General features: G+C 48.3%; 1 protein-coding gene and 1 non-coding gene across 3 annotated transcripts; one reads left to right on the top strand and one right to left on the bottom strand.

Annotated features, from left to right (window-relative positions):
- Positions 1-2,167: 2,167 nt before the first annotated feature.
- On the bottom strand, positions 2,168-23,461 carry Hdhd5 (haloacid dehalogenase like hydrolase domain containing 5). 2 transcript variants are annotated; one of them, XM_085840015.1, is made up of 8 exons: positions 23,304-23,461; positions 16,387-16,590; positions 14,170-14,282; positions 11,344-11,437; positions 9,942-9,972; positions 7,297-7,471; positions 3,266-3,454; positions 2,168-3,097 (listed from the first exon to the last, which is right to left on the bottom strand). In XM_085840015.1, exons 1-8 carry the CDS (start codon positions 23,427-23,429, stop codon positions 2,770-2,772), a joined length of 1,260 nt encoding a protein of 419 aa, XP_085696141.1. In that variant the 5' UTR covers positions 23,430-23,461; the 3' UTR covers positions 2,168-2,769. The 2 variants fall into 2 exon arrangements, with proteins under 2 accessions (XP_085696141.1, XP_085696142.1); XM_085840016.1 differs by lacking the exon at positions 3,266-3,454.
- LOC147003839 (U6 spliceosomal RNA) lies at positions 18,094-18,195 on the top strand. Its single transcript, XR_015047722.1, has one exon. It is a non-coding gene; the product is annotated as a U6 spliceosomal RNA (small nuclear RNA).
- Positions 23,462-23,514: the final 53 nt, after the last annotated feature.

The raw sequence follows: 23,514 nt of genomic DNA, 5'->3' as shown, positions 1-23,514 counted from the left end.
GGAGGTGGTGGGAGGAGGGTCAGAGTCACCCAGACGTCCCGGCAAGCTTGGAACTAACCTAGGGTACATGAAACCATGTTTTTTAAAAAGTAAATTAAAAGCTGGGCGGTGGTGGTGCATATCTTTAATCCCAATTCATGGGAGGCAGAAGCAGGTGGATCTCTGAGTTCGAGGCCAGCCTGGTCTACAGAGTGAGTTCCAGAACTGCCAGGGCTACACAGTGAAACCCTGTCTCGAAAACAAACAAAAAGTAAATTAAAAAAATAAAACAAACCAAGCAGCACAGCGAGGGGCACTGTTCAGTGGTGGAACACTTCCTTGCCTAGCACACTCAGAGCCCTGAGCTCCATCCCCTGGCAAGATGAACAACAGTAACAACAGTTCGCTGCCTCCTGGACCAGGCTGAGGTTGCATTCCTTGGTTCTGGTCCAGCATGCACCCAAATATCAATCCTGTTATGTAGAGCCTGACTCATTTTACATTTGAAAAATTACAGCTGGGCGTGGTGGCGCACGCCTTTAATCCCAGCATTTGGGAGGCAGAGGCAGGCGGATTTCTGAGTTCGAGGCCAGCCTGGTCTACAAAGTGAGTGCCAGGACAGCCAGGGCTACACAGAGAAACCCTGTCTCGAAAAACCAAAAAAAAGAAAAAGAAAAATTACTGCAACTGTTTTCTTCCAGGAGGAGGGGCGCATGTCCCACAGTGTCCACAGGGAAGGCAGGATAGCGCGCAGGAGTCAGCTCTCTCCTTCCATCATGAGGCTCCCAGGCAGGGATAGACTCCAACTTGTCAGGCTTTGCAGCAAGTACCTTTACCCACTGAGCCTCTCTCTGGCGCCAGAACCTGAATTTTGTTAAGTATCACTGTACCCTGTCCCTGTCCCTTGAAGTTAGTGGTGCCTGAAAGATCACACTGTAGTCAAGCAAACTGAACTAGAAGTCCTGGAAATGTTCTGGAACGTTCTTCAAAGGGAAGGGAACTAACTCTTTGCCCCTTTTTCCCCTCGTGGAATGCACAGAACTAAGGATGGTGGGGACAAATTCCCAAATCCTCAAGGGCAGCCCTGAGACTTATTTTGTAGTCAGAAAATGCTAAGCCTGGACTTCCTACTGCCCAGGAAAGTGGTTCTCTAGGAGAACTTCTGTACTTCAAAAAACTTCTGGGGCTCGAAAGATGGCTCAGCCGTTAAGAGCACTGACTGGTGGTCCAGAGGTCCTGAGTTGAGGTGCTAGACAGAAGTGGGTGTGCTTGGCTCTGGGCGTGGCTGAGCTCTGGTCCTCAGGGAGTGGGTATGGAGCAATTTCCTTACTAAACTTCTCCTATTTCATGAGCTGGCCCTCAGTCTCCTTTGCTCCTCACCTCTAAGCAGCCAAGCATCCAGAGGTGGGAGAAGTTAGTCAGAGGTGGCCAACCAACAGTACTTTAAGAAAAAAAGGAAAGCTGGGCGTGGTGTGTACTCTACAATCTCAGCACCTGGGAGGCGGACGCAGGGAGATCACGAGTTCAAGGCAGACGGACGGATGAGAAGGGAAGGGGAGGGAAGGGGGAAGGAAGCAGAGGGAATCTAGTTCACGTCCTATCAAATGGTTGTCATAGTAAGACAAGGGCAGGAACCCTGAGTCTGTTAGCCAGGGTTTAATTTTTTTTTAAATTTTTTTATTTAATTTCTTGAGACAGTATTCTGCTGTGTCCTGGGTAGGCCTCAAACTCAAAATCCTTCTGTCTCAGCCTCCAGAATGCTGAGATTAGGGCCATGTGCCAAGTCTAAATCTTGGGCCCTACCTAGTAAAAGGACCTCCAACATTGGGGGCAGGGGTGGAGTGGGTGGGCGAGCCTTTAACATATGGGCCTCTGAAAGGCAATCAACATCTAAACTATAGCAGCAGGAAATTTGACAAATGCCAAGGCTGGGGAAAAGCCAAGGGGAAGCTGGAGTAGGACTCCTCTTTAGGGACGCAATGTAAATAGTGCTGACTAGGCATTACTCGACAGAGCCCCACCTGGGAATGGGAGGACAAACAGCAGGAGAAGGTGACGCCTGCCATATTTAGGGAATGAAATGCCACAAACCCTTCAACTCACGAAGAGTACCCTATGTACCACTCTCCCAAGCCTCCCCTCACAGGGCTTCTAGTACATTCCACACAAATTCTCACAAGACACAATGTAACAAATATTAGGATAGTTTTTAATTAAAAAAAAAAAAGCCCCCAAGTGTCTGGGCAACACTCTAAAATACAGTAAACACTATGGAGAGTGCCAGCCACACCTTCCTTCAGTGTGACCAAAGGCTCTCCACAAGTTTCCACATGACGTTGCACTGTGCGGTTTTTAAAGTCCTGACTGAGGCAGGTGTGATGGCACCCACCTATGATGCCAGCACTGGAGAGGCAGAGGCAGGCAGATCTGAGTTTCAGGACAGCCTGGGCTACACAGTGAGTTCCAGGACAGCAGGAACTACAATAGTGAGACGCTGTCTGGAAAAAGAAGGCCCTCACTGAGAGGATGACACTGAGGCACAGAGGTAAAGGGACCAGCATGAGGTCAGACTGCAAGAGACAGAATCCATCCAGATCCGTCCCTTCTCCTGAGATGCTGCCCCAAGGGCTTTCTGTAGCTACTGAAGCTGCAGTCTTCTCTGTCCCAGGAAGTAATGGCAAGAAGCCAGGCTTGGATTTGATGCCTGTGACGCAGACCTCAGCCGGGCACACAGGATCCCCTGAGCGCATGTTCCAACAGCCCCTGTGCCTCTGCTGTACCTCCTTCCCCTCAAGCCCAACCCTCCTGGTGGAAAACCAGCTGCACAGCTTCGTTTACATCATGAACAATGTGGGAGGCCTCTAGGAGCCCTGGACTGAAGCTGAAGTCTCGGTGCCCGTGGAATGGAAGCTCTTCCCTTCCAGGAGGAGGCACTTGGGAGCCTGGGTCCTGAGAACTGTATATGCCAGTGCATACCAGGATGGAAGCACAACTCTGCACTGCTGAAGGCCGCTGCTTCCGTTGCCCACCAGTCTGCTGTTCCTCCTCTCCACGACTGGCCATTTGCAGGTACTGATGGAATAGGTTGGCACCATAGACATCAGACATAGGGTTATCACTGGCAGGGCAGCAATACCGGAGGGCAGAGAAGAAAAAAACCCAAGTTTAATGTTTCAAAGCTACCAGAACAGCCTGGAGGTGGTGTGACTCAGCTTCAGGGAAGCCTGGGTGGTGTGGGCAGAGGGAAAGAAAAGAAGCTATGATAATGGAGAGGTAATGGACTTACCCTATAGCATACAGCTTCCTGATGGGGGCGGCCCAGCCCCGCCTCTCAGCCTGCTGCCTGATCACGTCCTCTGCATACTGGTAAGTAAGGATGCTGGGTTTGCCCATCAGACCCTCGTATTTCAGCTCATTGCCTGTTATTTTCCGGTAGATGGTTTCCAGGCATAGCAGAAAGGTGCCATGACCAAACCTGCCCAAGAAGAGATCTCAGCAACTTAGCCTTGAGGCCATCTGCCACTCTCTAAGCTGTCTCCAGGAAACCGACCTGTATCCCTTCCCTAGAGTCATTCACATGAAGAAATTGAGGCAAGAGCAGGCAGTTTCCCCAGGGTAGCAAAACTAGGGTGAAAACCCTGAAAGGCTCACTCCCAAAACATTGTATTTTGGGTTTTAAAAAATTAATATTATGTACCTACATGTGCCACAGTGAGCATATGGTGGTCAGAGGACAACTTTCTGGAGTCAGTCTCTCGGGTCCCAAGGCTCAAACTCAGGTCATCTGCTTGATAGCAGGCCATCGTAGCTGGCCCCCAAACCCTAACACTGGTGCTCCACAACTGTTGGCTGCCGAGTGTGCTCACTGCCTCCCCTGCAGCTAGGTGTGGCCACTTGTCTATACAGTACACACTAAGCCCCACTGAACAGTCGCAGAAGCAGAGGTGCTGGCCGACAAGAGGTCACGGGAGGCACACTCTTCCTGACCTTACACAGCCCCACAGCTCAAGGCGTGCTCCCAGCTGAGGATCCCTTGGCTGGCACTAGAGTCTTCAGCCAGCTGAGCCTAACAGCAAACTCGTCCCTGAAGGCATGCTCCCTCCTGTCTACCTCACTGCTTCCTAGCTATCAAAAGGGAACAGTTTTGCTCCACAACTTGCTTCCTATCACAATATTAGGGTCACCACAAGCACCAAATCAGTAGAGCAGAAATTAACCTTCCTCCTTTAAAGTTGTTTATTCAAGTATTTGGTCAGTGTTGCAAGCTAACAGCCCACTCCACTGCTTCCTGCCCTCTGAAATGCTAATGTGATGGCTAACACTCAGGCAGCCATTTAGAATTATACAGGCAAAGCCTAAGGAGTGTGCTGCAGAAAGGCATATGTGTCCTTATAAATAAAGACTGCCCGTAGCCTGATTGCTACCTTCTTTAATAAGAGAGCCAGTACGCCACCTTGTGTAAAGCGCGTCTGTGTTCTGTCCTCAGTGCTGACCCAATCCTAACAGACACTGTGCTTGGCATGTAATATTCAATGTACCCCGTTTACATACAAATTTCATTTCCTGGCTGAGTGTGGTGATGCACACCTTTGATCTCAGCACTTGGGAGGTCAAGAAGCAAACAGATCTCTTCAAGTTCAAGTTCAGCCTGTCTTATATGGGGGATTCTAGGCCAACTGTCAGAACTCAGTCAAAAGACTGACCATGATGAACAGTATTTTGGGGAACTGTGAGAGAGGCGCCAGGAAAAAAAGGAGAGGTGCGCTTTGTTCCTGGATGTGATTTTGTGCCTCCAATGCAAGCATTTGCATTCAACTTATAAGGCATGCTTATTCTTTTTTTTTTTTTTTTTTTTTAAGTTTTTTTCTAGACAGGGTTTCTCTGTGTAGCCCTGGCTGTCCTGGAACTCACTCTGGAGACCAGTTCTGGCCTCGAACTCAGAAATTCACCTGCCTCTGCTTCCCCAGTGCTGGGATTAAAGGCGTGTGCCACCACGCCTGGCGGCATGCTTATTCTTGTTGGATGTCAGAACACAGCTATAGAACCCACTCTGGTCAGTGAGCCTGCCCTGCATCTGGACATGGCTTCCTGCCTCGCTTTCATGCTTTCCCTGATATCATCTATAGTACGCGCCAGGCAATTGTGTTTAAGTTGGTTTGTCCTGAGAAAGCTCTGAGAAAGGGCTGTGCTGTTAGGTTAATATTTAGTATGCGCTCACTGGTGTTCATTTCCATGTTCGTCTGAACCACAAGACCTTCCCTGGGTCACTGCTTTCTTTGTCACAGTTGTGTATAAAAGTAAGTGCACTGAAACTGAAGTAAGGCTGACCATGGCATTAGACTACAGTCCGACCTGGTCTTTCAAGTCCTCAGATCCCAGGTCTCCAGAGAATCAGATTTCCTGATTGGCCAAAGTCAACACCAATCAGGTGGGCTAAACAGGAGACCCCATCTCAAACAATACAGCATTACAACAACAACAAAAGAATCTCATTTCCTTTTTGTTTCTTTTTTATTTTGTGAAGCAGAATTTTGCTGTATCCCACCCAGGCTGGCCTGGAACTACACATGAAGCCCACATAGTTTCACACGTGTGGTTCTCCTGCCTCTGTCTTCTCTTGCCAAAATTACTGCTGTGTACCACAACAACCAGCTAACTTCGGGATCATGGAGTAAACAGAGGCAGACATGGTGACACATGCCTGTAATCCCAGCACTCAGGAGGCTGGTGGAGAAAATTATGATTTTAAGGCTAGCCTGGACTCCACTGTGAGTCACAGACAAATCAAAGCTAATGAGTGAGACTCTGTCTCAAAACGATACAAAAATAATTGTGTGGGGAAAAAAATCTCAAATATGGCTTCTTTGAATAAAAACGAAAGTTACCTCAAATCTGGTCCATGCCGTTTTCCTCGTGCTTCTCCACTGGCGGCTACATGCCTAACCCTCTCCTGATTCCATCCTGAATCGGCATATCACAACTGTGGTGGCTTGACCAGGTAGTGTGTGAATGCTTGGCCCATGGAGAGTGGCACTATTAGGAGGTGTTGCCTTGTTGGAAGAACACTGTCACTGTGAAGTCCTATATTCAAGCTCCACCCAGTCCCTTCCTGCTGCCTGCCAGTCAAGATTAGACGTCTCAGCGCCTCCAGCACCATGTCTTCTGCACACTGCCATGTTTCCCACCATGATGATAATGGACTAAACTTCTGGAACTATAAGCCAGCCCCAATGATATGTTGTCCTTTATAAGAATTCCCTTAGTCATGATGTCTCTTCATAGGAATAAAACCCAAGCCAAGGCACTAACTCAGAGACAGAATCTAACCTCAGGCTACAGAATACACTTAAATGTGACACAAACTACAGGGGAATTGAGGCAGAAAGGTAATGAGCTCAAGTCAAGTTGGGCTGTATGGTACAGTGCCACCCTAGCTCACAGAAAGAGAAAGAAAGGAGGGAGAGAGGGAGAGTCACAGGGAGGAAGCCCTGCCTCTTTGAGGCCAAGTCTTGGGTCTAAACCACCCTCTGCTGACTATACACAGCCTCTGGAAGTCCATGACAGAGTGAGAAGATACCATATCCTGTCATCAGCTGGCTTCACAGCCAGGCACCCTGAGGGCCACAAAAGAGGCACTTGTCAGCCCAGAAAAGGCCCTGACACTGGTGCAGCACGGCTGGTCTCAGCTCTCGCCTCTACAGCGCAGGCACAATCCTGGTTTACAGTCCCAGCTTCCCATCCCTAGCATGCATATGAAAGCAAACGCACCCACTGACTGACTGCGTACCACTGACTGACTTCGTACCCACTGACTGACTGCGTACCCACTGGCTGCATACCCACTGACTGTGTACCCACTGACTGACTGCGTACCACTGACTGACTGCATACCCACTGACTGACTGCATACCCACTGACTGACTGTGTACCCACTGGCTGCATACCCACTGGCTGTGTACCCACTGACTGACTGCGTACCCACTGACTGACTGCATACCCACTGACTGACTGACTGCGTACCCACTGACTGACTGCATACCCACTGACTGACTGCGTACCCACTGGCTGACTGCATACCCACTGACTGACTGCGTACCCACTGGTATCCCTTAAAGTCGCCCATTTGGTGGTGTGTTGAGGTCATCAGGGATGGGCACATACTAAAAATCACTCAACACATCTTCATGCTCAGCAGTCTGTAGTTTTAGTTTAATAATTGATATGAAGAAACTCTTGAAAGCTTTTACTCTCAGAGGCCAGGTTACGGTGGTACCTCCAAGGCTCACGAGATAAAGGTCAGGGACACCGTGTTCTCACCTGGGCATCTTGGCTTCAGCCATCCACAGGAGGTCCATGTTGCTAGCCAGGACAGGCAGGTGGGGATACGGAGCTGTTGCCAGGCCAGTTCCAGGGTTGCCGTTGCTAAGAAGAACATCCATAATCAGCTGCAGGTTCGTCTCCCAGCGGACTGGCTCCCCAAGAAGGAGGACCCCTAAAAATCAGAGGCACTGGGATGAGGGAGCAGGGTGCTTGCCCTGCCCTTTGTGGTGGGTAGGTTGAAGGCCCTTCAGAGACTACAGAGGCCAGTGAGCAATACCTACGCAGGGCCAGAGGTCTTTACTAAGGTCACATCTGAGCAGCCGTGGCCAAGCCATGTCCCAGTGTACCCTGGGTGAACGGAGTCCAGGGTCTAGCAAGGAACACCCTAAGGGTGTCCTTTGTGTCCCCTGCCGTCTCACAGAAGCAGCGGATCTCATGCTCTACCCACCATACCTCACCCACAAGCACCACTGCACTCTACAGGGGCCAGCCTCCCTCAGTCACACCTCTGAGCAATGCATGAGAACTTGGAACGAGGGAGCCCTGACCTCTGATCCTAACAGCCAAGACTCCTGTGGAACTGGGGCAGTTACTCACTCACTGCTAAACTTTAGCTGCCTCAACTATATCTGAAATAAAAAGAAACAAGGGCCCTGGAAGTATGGCTCAGTAATAAGTGCTTGCCTAGCATGAATAAGGCCTTAAATCCCAACCCTAGCAATACAAAATAAACAAATGAAAACTAAGGCCTGGCACGACAGCATGCACCTACATGATAGCATGACCACTTGAGAGGTGAGACGGGATGCTAGATAGCTCAGAGTCACCTCGGCTCAGTAGCCACTAGCCACAAATCAGGAGTCAGTGATTACTACATGAGATCTTTTTCCCCAAAAAGATCAAGGCTAGTCCAGGCTACAGAGTGAGGCCTCTGCCTCAAAATAAAGCAAAGTAAGGGGATACAGAGAGAACTCAGTGGTTGAAAACATTTGCTGTTCCTGCAAAGGACTCGAGTTCAACGCCCAGCACCAACGCCAGTCACAAACTCCTGCAACTCCAGCTCCAAAGGATCCAATGCCCTCTTTTGGCCTCAGCAGGTCCCTGAATACATGTGGCATGTACACAGACATATATACATACCTAAATAAAAGTAAAAAGTAAAAAATAAAGTGTGAGCTGGGCCCAGCCCTTTACTCCCAGCACTCGGGAGACAGAAGGAGATGGCTCTCCATGAGTCAGAGGCCAGCCTGGTCTACACAGTGAGTTCTAGGACAGCCAGGGCTGCATAGAGGCCCTGCATCAAAAACAAATATTTAAAAAATAAAGTTAAAATTAAAAGAGGGAGGACCTATTTTTATTGTCACGACTGAACACTCAGCAGAGAACTCTTCAAAGGCAAAAACTGTCCTACCCTAGTGGTACCTGAGGTCCCACCCCAATACTTACACAGAACTGTCGGAGCACTCCATCTTATAGCTAACCACCAAGTACTCTAATTGCTTATTTATTTATTTTATGTGTATGAGTGTTTTGCCAGCATGTATGCATGTGCATAGCTGATACAAGCTTGTGGATGCCTAAAGAAGGCACTTGATATATCAGGAATTGAATTTACAGATGGTTGTGAGCTACCATGTGGATGCTGGGACTCAAATCTAGGTCTGTAAGAGTATCAACTGTTCTTAACTGCTAAGCCATCTCTCCAGCCATCCAAAGTATTTTTGTACAGTTTTAACAATTTTAAGTGATCATACAATCAACCAAGAAACTACTAATATTTCTTAAAAATTTACCACAAATTAGCTGGGCAGTGGTGGCACACAACTTTAATCTAGCACTCAGGAGGCAGAGGCAAGCAGATCTGTGAGTTCAAGGCCAGCCTAGTTTACAGAGCAAGTTCTAGGATAGCCAGGGCTACACGGAGAAATCCTGTCTCCAAAACCAACCAACCAAAACCAAAAAAATTACCAAGAATAGTTCTCCACTTTAGAAATCCCTTCACCAGTGGCGATTCTGCCCACATACCTGTATTAGAGCTACAAACAGCCTTGCCTGCTGCTGGGACATTCCTGGTCACTTTGTTCAGAACAATCATTTTACTTCTCAGATAATTATAATAATAATGTCTCGCCAAGACATTTTCCTTTCACCCCCTGGTTCGGTGAGGGCACAATACTGTACTACTTTGTTTGGTTTTGAGATAAGAGTCACTGTGACGCCCAGATAGCCTTGAACTCAAATGTTTTCACCTCAGCCCTACAAGTGGGAAGCTGCAGATATGCAGCACTACGACTGCCGCTGACTGCTTTCTGATGTGAGTGATGGGGAAGTTACTTTACTTCAGGATGGCAACAAGAAGTTACAATGCCTTTATTGTCCAAGGGAGACCTAAGTGACACTATGCGAGACTGTCCATACTATGACCTCTTGAGAGTTACTGTGCTTACAATTCTTCAAGTAAGTTAAGCACTGTTGAGAAGGGGCAACCTCACTACATGTCTCAGAGGACCGAGTGGACAGCCGGGGTGATACCTCAGGTGACCCAGGTCTTGATGTGCACTGCTAGGCACCATCTGCTTAAGAGTCTGAAAGGAGAACGGGAAGACAAAGACCCCACACCTACCCAGGCACAGGGCCTTTACCTTCGATGGCAGGGAAGTCACTCCTCAGGCGCTGCCAAAAGACAAACAAGAGGCCTATCAATGCTAAGCACGTTCCACTCCCGGAGCATCGAGTCACCAGAGCTGAGTAACAGGAAAGACAGGTCCCCCACAGGTCAGAGACCACCCCCAAGGACCAGCTCAAGCCAAGAAGACAGAACTTAGGAAGAAGATGCACAAGGAAAAGAAAGCCAAGGCCCAGACTGGACTCAGTACAGGCTGAGAGATGCCATGTGGAAAGTTGGCCAAGAAAGGCGGTGGTCAGTTGTGCTTCTCCAGCCAGGACAAAAAACAAGGTCCTGGCAGAGCCAGGGGCTCTCGAATCAAGGGAGCTAGGGAGGGGGTAGTCTGTAAGAGAGGCTCTCTCTGTGCACGAGGACTCTTGTCCTTACGCCAGCTCTAGAGGGTTTCTCTTTACCGGCCTTGGGCTCACTCTTCCCTGAACCACTGCAGTCTTGGCTGACGTGAGTCACCTCTCCTGTGCCAGGCTCAGCCTTGGAGCTATTCTGAGATGTGTTCCCACTCTATATTCTGGTTCATCTCAGAATTTTAGAGACTCAAGAGAAAGCTCTCAAAGGACAGGATCAGCTCTATAGCTAGAAAGTCCTGGTAGGAGAACTTATAACCTATTTTCTATTAAATTAACGAAGTAAGCTTACCTGTCTACAAATGTATTTCATCAAATCCTAAATTGTTAACATAAGCTATTATATGTATAAAAAGTCTTATGAGGCATGGGCCAAGAGGCACCTTAGGAGACAGGCAGTTATATTCCAAAGGACCAAAGAGGGCCTGAACTGATCATCCCAAGAAATAAGAAATCACGGACGGAGGTGGAGCTCAGTTGGCAGAGACTTCCCAGCCTGTACAACCCTGGGTTTGGCCACCAGAACTGTAAAAAGACATGAAGCCTCTTTCTTCAACAGTCACTCTCTTCAACTATGGGCCAGACAGCGGGCAGAGGAGGACAGAGTCCTCGGTATTTCTCTCCTCACAGGCAGCCCGGCTCTGTTTCAGGATAAAGGAGCAGCGCTGAGTGACTTACAGAGGAAAACCCGGGGAAGCCACTGAAGTGCACTGTGGACTGAAGCAAATGCCAAGACTATGAACGGAGTCTCTAGGTAATTCCAACAGAGCAGAAGGCTAGTGTGTGGAGCCCACTGCGCCTCTCAGCGTCCTTACCTACCCATGGAGCACAATCCCCGGCCAGATGCACCTCCACAAGAAAACCAGTGCAGGGCACCATAAAAACAATATGCAGCTCCTTGCAGGAGGGTGGCGAGATCAACACAAGGACCCAACATTGAGAAGAAACACGAAGACGACCACAACAAGAACCCAGGAGTACCATGAAGGGTGAATTAACCCACCCTGTCTGTATTACCATGGTCTTCGGCCGCCGCTGAAGGTCCACCATGTCCAGCTCTGGGAAGGCTAACCGCAGCTCATCTATTGTCACCACATTCTGGAAGCCTAGTCTGCAGCAAGATCAGGGAAGCAAAGCTACAGTTTTGGGATGATGCTTTTATAGAGACATCAGGTGACAAGAGGGCAGAACCAAACCCAGTCCAGACCATGGCAGGCAGGCACCAAGTACAGGCTGGGACTGCATAGACAGGGCAGACACAAGCAACACTAGTGCGACCCCTGGTACCCACTAAGGCATATTCCAGATACTAGACTCTATCTACACCAGCAAGACCCAGAGAAGAAGAGGCCAACCCCTCACTGTGTACTCAGGGAGTTTATGCCATGCACAGGGCCATTCAAACTGGTGCTTGTAAGTAACATGACCTCAGCACTGGGCTGCAAGGAGCTAGGCAAAATCAAGTAACTGGTGAATAGCTATTTCCTCTGGATTGAAACATTCCCTTCTGGAGGAAGGTGGGAACCCTGAAAGTTACCAGAGCCACAACCTCCCTCCTGTGCTGCTTAAAGTCCCCTCCCCCTATATGGTTATACAAGGTTCTGGGGGAAGAGACACTCCCATAGCCAAGCTGCCTGCAAGCTGTGCCAGGGGCTCCAGGGATGCAGCTTTCACCAGTCATCATTCAGCCTCCCTGGCACTTTCTGAAGTTTGCCTTTCACCCTAGCTAACTGCCTGGCTCATTAAGCCAATGCGTCTGTCCTTGTTTCCCTATCTGGGTTACATAAATGTTCACATCTCCCCAGGACAAGTCACACAACAGTCACAAATACTGAGAGGAAACTACAACACTGACAGTCAAACTCCATTCAGCAAGGAAGGGACCATCACACAGAAGACCATGCCGACTCCAGCCTGCTCTCCTCTAAGAGCTGCCTCCATCTTCCTGTCCCTAACTCTGTCCCATCTTAACCAGTCTCAGATGATACTCAAAACCAGTATCCCCCAAATCTAACAGATTTGCCCAGCAGTAGTAAGGCCTGCACCAGCTTTCCACTGCTCTGAGTTTAGGACGAGACTGTCCACCCCCAGCCCGCCTTTCTGTCCTCTAACACCCAATTCCTCTCCTTCTGACTGACACCTTGTCTTCCCAGGAAGCCGTTACCACCTCCCAGGGGACCACCCAACCCTCTAAAGCTAAAGGCTGCTGCAGCTGCTGCTGCTCCAGGTGTCCTCTCTACACTCCAATGCTCAAACCTGAAGCCAATCTCAATCTCTCAGCCCATCTTTTCAACTTTTAAGATGCATTTATTTAGCTGGGGAAGGGGCACGGTGGCTGAAAGGGCACAACTTGGGAATGCATTCTCTTCCCCCACTGTGTGGAACCTGGGGATCTGACTCAGGTGGCTAAGCTTAGAAGCCAAGTGCTTTACCTGCAGCACCTGCCCTGGCCCTGTGCCATCTTCTCCTCTCCGTGGCACTTGAGATGCAAACCAGGGCCTCATGCACGACACACAACTCTCCCCGAGGCTCATTCCCAGCCCCTGTGCTGGGACAGCTCATCTTTTGTTTTTTTAAAATTACATTTATTTGTGGGGATTATGGACGTCAAAGAACACCCTGTGGGAGTCAGTTCTCTCCTTTCACCTCACACACAGGCGGTCAGACCTGGTCACACACAGGTGGTGAGACCTGATCATAGTGCCCTCACAGCTGAGCTTGCTTCCCCCCACCCTGTGATGACTGTCATCTTGACTGGGCCCACATTTACCTAAGAAACATGAGTCAGAGAGGGTTAACTGAGGGGGAAAGGCTCTCCCCAGAGCAGGGGCACTTTCTGAAGATGGTGCAGATATAAGAAATCTGAGGGATTCCAACAAGTACTGAAGCTCTCTCCAGGAACGCGTGGGCTTTCAGGGCCAGACTGGGATGCTGAGGCTCAGTGTGGACTGAGCAGTTACAGAGTTTCTAGGCTCTCTACCAGCAGACGGTCACTGCTCAACTACCCGGCTCCAACTGTGTACAGAAAGTGACTAAATCTCATTGATAATGTATGTTTATCCTATCAGTTCCATTCCTCTACAACACCCACTCTCTTACACACTCCTCTGCTGTTTGTGGGTGTTTCCCCTCCCAAGTACGACCCTCCGGAGTAAGTCACATTCCCCATGTTCTTATCGGGGTCCCAGCCTGCCTTGGAGCACAGCCTATATGGGGTCCCGGACGCATTGAGGGCACATGAACAAGCTGTCTGAGGACAGGGACCATGTCCTTTGCTTTCTGTGTACACATGACCAACAGTGTGCTATTCCAAGCAGGGGCTGACAAGGGAAGGATAGAGGCTGGAGGGAGGCTCCCACACTTAGGGCGTGCCTGCTCAGAGCAGTGGCTCTCAGTTTCCTATCACTGTGACCTTTTAATACAGTCCCACATGTCCTGGTGACCCCCGAACATAAAATCATTGTTGTTGCTATTTCATGACTGTAATTTTGCTACTGTTATAAACCATAGTGTAAAATCTAATGTTATCTGATATGTAGCCCCTGTGAAATGGTCATTCGACCTCCAGAGGGGTCACAACCCACAGGCTGAGAATCGTTGGCCTGGAGATTCTAGAGTTTTTACTGGAGACACAGAGATCAAGATTGCTCAAGGTTAAGATAGGGGTCTCTGTACATTAACCTCGGCACATGGTTCTGATGTGGGCTGTGGGCTGTTACCACCAGTCTCAAGGACCGACCATACAAAGCATTCATTTATCCTTGTTTCCCAACATCCCACCCCAACTGTGGCACCCCAAGCCTTCACCCTCCTCTCCACTGGGACAGCAAACAGAAAGGATACGCTCTGGCGTTCTCCACCAGGGGCCCCTGCCCCGACACTAGCATCTGCTTGCTGTGGTACTGCAGGAAGAGTTTCATGGGGCTGTGAGAGAGAATGACTTGGTCTGGATCCACCTGCGGAGACAACCAAGGAACAGGAAAGCAGGGGAAGGCAGGGGTGAGAGAACATGATAGGGAGACAGCCACTGGGGTCTGTCAAGCTGGGGGGACAGGAGGAGTCTAAAAATAAAACATTGTAAACAACCTGACACTTGCTAAGACTTAGCCACATAGCAACAAGAACTTACCTAAGGCTGGGAATGTAGCTCGGTGACTAACTAGCCCAGCATGTAAGACACCATGACTGCCACATTCAATTCTCAACATACAAAATAAGAGAAGCATTACCAGATTTAAGACCCTGCTGCGCTTAGCTCAGAGACCCCTCTGAGATTTCCTCATAGCTCTGTTGGAAACCACAGACTTTACAAGCATGGCTGGGGCTGGAGAGGTGGCTCAGCGGTTAAGAGCACTGACTGTTCTTCCAAAGGTCCTGAGTGCAATTCCCAGCAACCACATGGTGGCTCACAACCATCCGTAATGAGATCGGATGTCCTCTGCTGGGGCGTCTGAAGACAGTGACGGTGTACTTACGAGTATGATCTGCTATTATCCATTCGTCTCAGACCTCGGCATTGTGTTTTCATTTCTACGTAAAAACTGGGCTTCCCTCACCTCTGCAGTGCTGGGCACTGAGCCATGGCCTTGCAAATGAGAAGGACTGAATCACACCCCAGCCCAAGATCTAGTTTGTGTTGTACGCATGTGTGTGCACATGTATATGAGAAGATACACATGTGGAGAACCTGATGTCAACACTGGTGTCTTTCTCAGTTTCTCTCCACCTTATTTTTCGAGCTTCCCACTCAACCTGGTGCTCCCTGCTTTGCCAGACTGGCTAACAGGCTATGTTGGTTGGCCAGCGAGCCTCAGGGACACAACTCTCTCCAACTCTGGGATTACACATGTGCCGCCGAGCCTGATTCTTTAGCTGGGTGCTGGACTCAAGCATTTTACCCACTGTGCCACCTCCCCAGCTCCCAAGACTTAGGTTTTCAACATCTACACTAACTCCAACAGTGTAGTCTTTATTATTATTTTGAGATGGAGGTCTCACTACACAGCTCTGGCTGGCCCCAAACTTGTTATCATCTTTCCTGGTCTCCTCTGTGTGAACAGAAACACCAGGTTCCTCTGAATGCTTTTAGGGCCCTTTATGGAAAGGGTTTCAATGTACTGGATTCAGCCTCTACGCTGGATTCAACCTCCACCAATCAGCCTTTGTTGACTTTCTTGGTTACAAAGAACCCCTTCTCAAAACTAAGTTCACCCATACTGAGCAGGTGCCCATCTTGGATACAGTGAGGAACTAACTTCAAAGGGGAGATGCTATGCTTTCAGAGGACAGCACCCATGGAGAAGTACTGCAGGCCTTGTGCATGGTTTGGGATTTTTGTTATTTTCTTGACCCAAAGTCTCACTATGCCACCTATAAGTCATAATCCTGCTGCTTCAGCCTCTCAGGTACCTGCCACTCTTTCTATTATATTGTTAATGAGCTGTTATTGCACAGGCCCATCTACACTGTGGGATGCTGAACACAAGTGACCTCTGCAGCTCGGCTGGCAGAGTGCTTGCCTGGTACACACCAAGCCCTGAGTTTAATACCCAGCACATAAAGCAGGTGTGGTGGTGCACAGCTGCGATCCCAGAATTAGTGAAGTGAGGCCAGACATCCAGAGTCATTGCCACCTACTACAGATATATGAGTCCTTGTCTCAAAAACAAACACTATAATACAAGGGCAGAATCCTGTCAGCTTCCCACCTCCCCCCAAGTAGGGTGTCCGATAGCCCAGCCTAGTTTTGAACAAGGCCCATGATGAGTGTGCCCCACTATAGCTAGTACTGCCATGCTGAGATCAGCTCACGGCTTCACACATGCCAGGCACAAATTCTATCAACTCAATGACATCCTCAGCCCCACAAGTCAGATTTCTGTGCTCACTCAACCATGTGTGTACACATGTGTACGAAGACTCTATTGATGTCATCACAAGTCTAGACCCTTAAGGACACTGCCCCAACTGTGCCTCAAGCTAACGGAGAGGGATGTAGGGCTGCAGTGGAGGTTTCAATAGGAATGGTTTTGGGTTTCTGTGCCTCTGGTTGCCTCTTACCTTGCACCTCAGCAGGTCTGACAGTTCCTGGGCTTTGTTATGCTGCAAGATGTTCCCAGCATTTGTGACAAAAACCACAGGTACACTCAGCTGCCCCTGGGAGTTTACCAGCTTGCTGAATGCTTCCAGAGCAGCTGGGATCACTCTGTGGCCTCGAACCAGCACTCCATCAATGTCGAACAGTAAGCCAAAGGTAGGAGAACGCTACGAGGGGAAGGAGAGAGAGCCGCACTGCATCAATCAAGAGACAGAAGAAACTCGGAAAAAGAAACAACCTCATAGAGGAAGGTTCGTTCTCAGCCCACTGTTGGAACACGGCATCAGAAAGAACAAGAGCACAGCCTGCTTTCTTTTTTTTTTTTTTTAAGGTTTCTTTTTTTTTTTTTTTAAGATTTTATTTATTTATTATATGTAAGTACACTGTAGCTGTCTTCAGACACTCCAGAAGAGGGCGCCAGATCTCATTGCGGATGGTTGTGAGCCACCATGTGGTTGCTGGGATTTGAACTCTGGACCTTCGGAAGAGCAGTCGGGTGCTCTTACCCACTGAGCCCCACAGCCTGCTTTCTTTCCTGTCCTCTTTTGGCAGTGCTAGAGACCAAACTTTGCACATGATAGGCAAGAACTCTACCACTGAACTATACCAAGGCATGGGACTTCTGACTAGCCAAACCCACCTGTAGCAGAGTAAGTTTACCAAGTTTATCAAACACAGAACCACCTCACTGAAATTGACTGCACGAGGCACAGTGGCACACACCTGTATTCCCAGCGCTCAGCAGGCAGAGGCAGCCACATCCAGCTTGGGCTACACAGTGAATCTGAAGCAAGCACTGGCTACATAGCAAGGCCCAGTCTTGGAAAAGCAAAAGAAATATAAGCAATTTAAAATTGGAAATAGGACTGGAGAGATGTCTCAGTGGTTAAGAGCACTGATTGCTCTTCCAGGGGTCCTGAGTTCAAATCCCAGCAACCACAAAGTGGCTAACAACCATCTGTAATGGGATCTGATGTCCTCATTTTCTAGTGTGTCTGAAGATAGCAACAGAGTATTCACATATGTAAAATAAATAAATCTTTAAAATTGGAAAGAGAGGAATCCAAAGAAAACATGAGCCCAGCACTTTAATACAACCAGTTTATATTTTCTCTTTTACTCCTTTGTACCCCATAGCTATGACTATTAAAACATAATTCTGTGCCTGGTTCTCTTTGGGAGATAAACAATTTAACCAAAACCACTGGCTTTCATAGCCATCTTTTAAAAACTTTTTATGCATATGAGTGTTTTGCCTGGCTGTACACACTGTGCACCATGTGTGTGTCTGACACCTGGAGGTCAGAGAGGGTGTTGGATCCCTTGGAACTGGAGTTATGTGTTGTTGTGAGCCACCACGTGGATGTTGGTACTGGCACCCAGTGCTCGTAACTGCTGAGACACCTATCTGGTCCCACCTTTTCTTTTTCCTTTCCCTCCCTGCTCCTCCCACCTCCTACCTCTCTCGGGGGTTTTTTAGATAGAGCCTCATTTTGTGGTTCTAGCAAGCCTGGAACTCACTATTCAGACTAGGCTAGCTTGGAGTCTCTGAGATCCACCTGCTGCAGACTTCCAGTTGCTGGAATTGTATGTCACTATGTTGTGTGTCATCATGTTGTGTGTCACTATGTTGCGTGTCACCATGCCCAGCCATACACCTTTTAGTTCTAGTGTTCACTTCACCAGCACACACACTACAATTGAAACAGACAGAGATTAGCACGGCCCCCACACAAGGACAGCACACAAATTCCTAATCGTTCCCAATTTTTGCTGGCATCAGCATTCCTGTCAGGACATTGGTCCTAGCCATGATATATTCGGGGGAACTTCAACTTGAGAAGAGAGTATGCTCAGCTCAGATGGAAGGTGGTGGCCACAGCCTCCACTTGTACGATGAGCCACTTTTCTGAAAATGGATCCAGTATATTCTTTGAATTTTTTTAACTAAAGTTTGGGCCAGGGGAAGGATTTTGTTTTAGAGGGTGGAACTATACCTTAGTGGTAAGTGTACCTCCCTAGTATGCTTGAGGACATATGTTCAATTTCTAGCATCATTTTTCAAAAGGAAAAAATCATTTTATAATCATGTTCAGTGGTGTACCCATAATCCTAGCACCTAAGAGGCTAACCTCAGTTGCATAGTACATTCAGGCAGCCTGGGTTACATAATCTTGTCTTAAAAAAAAAAAGCATTCATTTTACTCTAACAACATATACCAAGTTTTAAACAAATGAAGCACTTCAATTGCTACCAACAGCATTAAATATTTTAAGAGATTCTCAACTCTCCCAGGTGTCTTACTCTCTCTTGTATGTACTCTGGAAACGTGGGCGCCCACTACATACACTTTAACTATCTCCTGCCTACATGCACACACATACAAATGCAATCATGTTAGTCTTTATTTCCATCTCACTATTTTTGTTTGTTTTGGTTTTTCAAGACAGGCTTTCTCTGTGTGGCCCTGGCTGTCCTGGAACTCACTCTGTAGACTGAGCTGACCCCAAACTCAGAGATCCTCCTGCCTCTGCCTCCCAAGTACTGGGACTAAGACATGGCCCACCATGCCCAGCAGCCCATCTGACATATTTTAGTTGGTGTCTATTTGGTGACTTGCCAATCTGTAGACATAGTCTACTCCCTAAACATCATTTCTAGGTCCATAACATTCCGAGTGAATAAACCAATAACACTCTTTCATCTAAAGTTTAAATCAGGTCACTAGCCATTCCTGAGGAGGAGGAAGAGGAAAGCATCTCTGTGACTTCAGGGCCGGCCTCATCTATAGAGCAAGCTCCAGACCAGCCAGGGCTGTACAGCGAGTCCCTAACTCAACCAAAACAAGTTGGTTTGTCCAGTGAAATGGGCACAGCAGGTACAGGCACTTGCCACCACACCTGACACCGTGAGCTTCATCCCCAAACCACACATGCCAGAAGTAGAGAATTAACTCCCACAGTTTGTCCTTTTGAAAAGCACATGTCAGCCTACACGGCCACTGGCACTGTATCATCCTTGCAATATACATAATTTTTTTAAAAAAAATATTCAAGGCTGAAGTCATAGCTCAGTGGTAGTGTTTTTACCTATCATGTGTGAGGCCTAAGGTTCTGCCTCCCTAACAAAAATCTCAATTTCCAGCTCCCCCACCTTTTTTTTGAGACAGGGTCTCTTTGTGTAGCCCTTGCTGTCCTGGGACTCACAGAGGTCTGCCTGCCTCAGCCTCCCAAGTGCTGGGATTAGAGGTGTGTACTACCACTTCTAGGTTCTATTTCCCAACTTCTAAACATTCCATTTCTTAGTTTATAAACTGCCTGTTAATATAAAAGCTATTTCTCAATTATCAAAACAAATGAACTAGTCTAACTTGTCTGCCATTTCTCTTTTGTTGGTGCCAACTAGGTCAAGCCATTCTTAGAAAACATATAGTCTATTCACAGAGCTCTATCTGTGGTGAGCAAGCCAAACCACGGGTAAGAAAGGGCATGGTGTCACAGGCACTCAGAGGTTGGGGCCAGCCAGAGCTTTACAATGAGAACCTGTCTTAATAAACAAAAACCAACACAGGGCTCCAGTCCCTCGTTTCTTAGTAAACAGGACAGAAGGAGCAGCTAGCCTAGAAAACAAATGGCTCAACAGCAGCATTTTCACAAATAGGAATCCATTTCAAGTTTTCAACTTCTCAGAATAAAGAGAGAGCGAGCCTTGGACCTTATACATGCTAGGCAAGAGCTATATCCCTAGCTCTACTGTAAATCTGACAATTACATGTATTGTAAACAGGCTGAGTTTCTTGGAAGAGAATTTTGAGCTATCAATGAAAGCATTAAATATTAAATTCGCCTATCAAAACTCTGTTAAACTAAGTATGATGGTGCATGCCTGCAGTCCCAGCGCTTGGAAGACTTAGAGAATTCTGGATTCAAGGCCAGCCTAGGTTACTTAGGGAAACAGCGTTTCAAAAACACCAGGCCATCAGGTGGCCCAGTGGGTAGTGCACTTGCCCAAGAAGCCAGACAAGCCCAGTTAAATCCACAGAATCCTTGAGGTAGTTGAGGACCTGCTCCTTCAAGCTGCCTCTGACCTTCACACATGTAAGATGCCAAGCACATACACATATAATAAATAAATAAATGCAAATCAAAACAAAACATCACCTCTGCCAAGAGCCCAGCCAGTAGGGAAGGAGAGGAACAGCCCCTGACTACAGATGAGGAGAAGACACTTGGAAACACAGCTCCAAGACAGCCTGGACTGGCACTACCCCAAGAGCTGAGGCACACGAGCAGTGAGGAAGGCCTGTGCTGGGCCCTACCCCGAGAGCCAAGGCACACAAGCAGTGAGAAAGGCCTGGACTGGTGCGCCTCACCTACGGGATGGAGCACTAACCACAAGGCTCCTATGCCTTGAAATCTAAAACAGGAGAATGGCATCCTCAGGCCTGACTACAGAGGAATTTTGTCTTCCACAGAGGGAAGAACAGATTGACTAAGGGGAATCCAGGTGAGAGAAGAGGGGACCTTCTGCAACCAAGATGGCAGTGCTGATTTTATTTCAGGTAACAGCAACAAGAATGGGGAAGTCAGAAAATGGATGACTGATCTTCCTGTCCATACATAAACCAGGCACAGAAAACATCACAGTTTTCCCTCATATATGCAACTTTTAAAAAGATGAGACAGGCAAGCAGGAGGACTATAGGGAGGTTTCCATTGTATTTACCCCGTAATCTACATCCCTACTGCATTACCTGTGTGTAAGAAATGTGTAGCCGGGCAGTGGTGGCACACGCCTTTAATCCCAGCACTCGGGAGGCAGAGGCAGGCGGATTTCTGAGTTTAAGGCCAGCCTGGTCTACAAAGTGAGTTCCAGGACAGCCAGGGCCATACAGAGAAGCCCTGTCTTGAAAAACAAAACAAAACAAAACAAAAAAACACCACCTATCACTTCTAACCACCAGAAAATAGCAGCCAGAGACACTTAGCAAGTCTCTCAGGCTTACAGGAAATACAGAGTCAAAAGCCTCCAAGGCTGATCCCACTGCACCTCAGCTCAGGAGAGTACACTGGGCTCCAGGCCAAACGCAGAACAAATGTATCTTTCTTTATTCTACCAAACTTTGAGGAGGTATCTCTCTCCAAATGTCCTGTTATTTAGCAAAACTGTATCCCTCCCCACCCAAAAAAAAAAAAAAATCAGCTACAAAGAAGTGACCAGTTATTTACCTAACTTGTATGATGCCTGGGTTCTTTTCTCAGCTCCTTCCCCCCATCAAAGAACCAACTCCTGAGAGAGTAATGAGTCAAAGGCTCCTTTCTCTGTTGCTTTTACAAGCGCTGGGTCCAGAATTCCAATTCAAACTGAGCTAGCAGCCAAGCTGGGGCCCTTTTCATCACTCCTTGGGCTGTTCTGGAATTAAGTGAGGATTCTGGGAGGGGCTGAGGTCTCCATCTGGCCACACCGCTCACATCCCCCTTTCAGCTCCTGGCGAGTTCAGATCCACCCCTTGTAATCAGTCTATTTCCTCTAATCTGCGTATCTCATTCATACCCAGTGCTCTCACAATCCCTGCAGCCCTTCCCTCAAAAACTCAAAAAATTCCTAGGACTCATGGGTAAATTTCAGAGGAACCATAGAAGCCCTTACTTTTTTTTCAGAGTTTTGTTCTGATTTTTATCATCTTACTCTTCCCCAGAGAGAATCAGCATACAGGTCTGAAGAGCTAAGAGGGTAGGATTTCTCTATAAACACCATGCTTAGGCCCCTCTAGGGGTTCAGTAATGGCTGTTGTGTGACCCCAAGGATAGCTGGGAAGCACTTCCTTTGAGATGTTTAGCAGTTCAATTTCATTTCTGTCCCATTGTGAGTCCAAGCAACACTGTTCTGGATACCTGAAAGCGGGCCTAGTGGCACATACCTGAAGTCCAGCACCTAGGAAGCAGAGGCAGGTGGATGGGTCAGCAAGGACTTTTGGCTAGCCTGGTCTACAGGTCAGTTAGGGAACGTATTGTGGCTTCTCACACAAACACACAACAAATTTATTCACTTATAATTTCAAAATAAGTCGAGAGAAGAGTGTGAGGCATGGTAATAGCACTGTGGTTCAGTGTAAAACGCCTCTTTTAAAGTTTCCCACACAGTTTAGGGTTTAAATGATAAAAAAAAATCCGGGATTTAAAGTGTTACAGCCACAAAGCGGGAGAGAGAAGCAGGTGTGCCAAAACGAAGTGACTAGTTGTTTGAAAAATAAAAACATGGAATTCATACTCTCTCATAATTTTTGGAAACTCACATAAAAAAAAATTCAAAGCCCAGCAAGAAGGCTAAGCTGTTAAGTTTGTTGAACAAGGCTGAAGATGAGTTCCACATAACACACGCTGGAAGGTGAGAACCCCAAAGTTGTTCTCTAACCTGCCTACTACTCCTTTCTCTCTCCCTCTCCCTCTTTCTGTCTCACATACACACAACACATGATGAAGATGATGATGATAACAGTTCCTTTGCCTCGATGGCTGCACACCTGAGCCGTACAGTTTACTGGCCACATTCAAACAGTTACCTTTTTAGAAATAAGAATCCGCGAACCCTTACTTGGAGCAGAAGTGGAAACGAATTAACTGCTGAGGCACATTCCTGACGCGCGGAAAGGAGCTGCGAACCCACCCGAGGCTGACCTGGGGTTGGTTCCGATCGTTTTCCCCTGACAAGGACTCTTCCAGCGGGTGGAAGGTGCGCACCCGGACACCGCTTCGGGAAGGACGAAGGGTTCCGCGGCTCCACGGTCTCCGGGAGGGCGGCCCCAGGCCAGGATGCTCAGTGGCCCGCACGGCCCTCCCGCCCGTAGGCCCTGCGAGTGCAGACCCCATGCGTCCTCACCTCAGCGCTGCCCGCGATGTAGCCCCTCCGGGGCCCGCAGCCCTGGAGCCCCGCAGACAGGCGCACAGGCAGTTTCCACAGATGGCGCCCGGCGCCGAGAACCCCTAACCCGGCGAGCGCAGCCATCGCGCCCGTCGCGCGCACGCGCAGACTGCGTGCCTCCCCACTCTCGGGCCCGGTGCCCCCTCCCCACGCACAGCCGAGCAACCAA

This window comes from Mus caroli, unplaced genomic scaffold (assembly GCF_978045245.1).
Source record: "Mus caroli unplaced genomic scaffold, Mus_caroli_1 scaffold_7, whole genome shotgun sequence".
Lineage (NCBI taxonomy): Eukaryota > Metazoa > Chordata > Mammalia > Rodentia > Muridae > Mus > Mus caroli.
The sequence above is the reverse complement of the archived record's forward strand: the minus strand, read 5'-3'. Positions and strand labels throughout refer to the sequence as shown.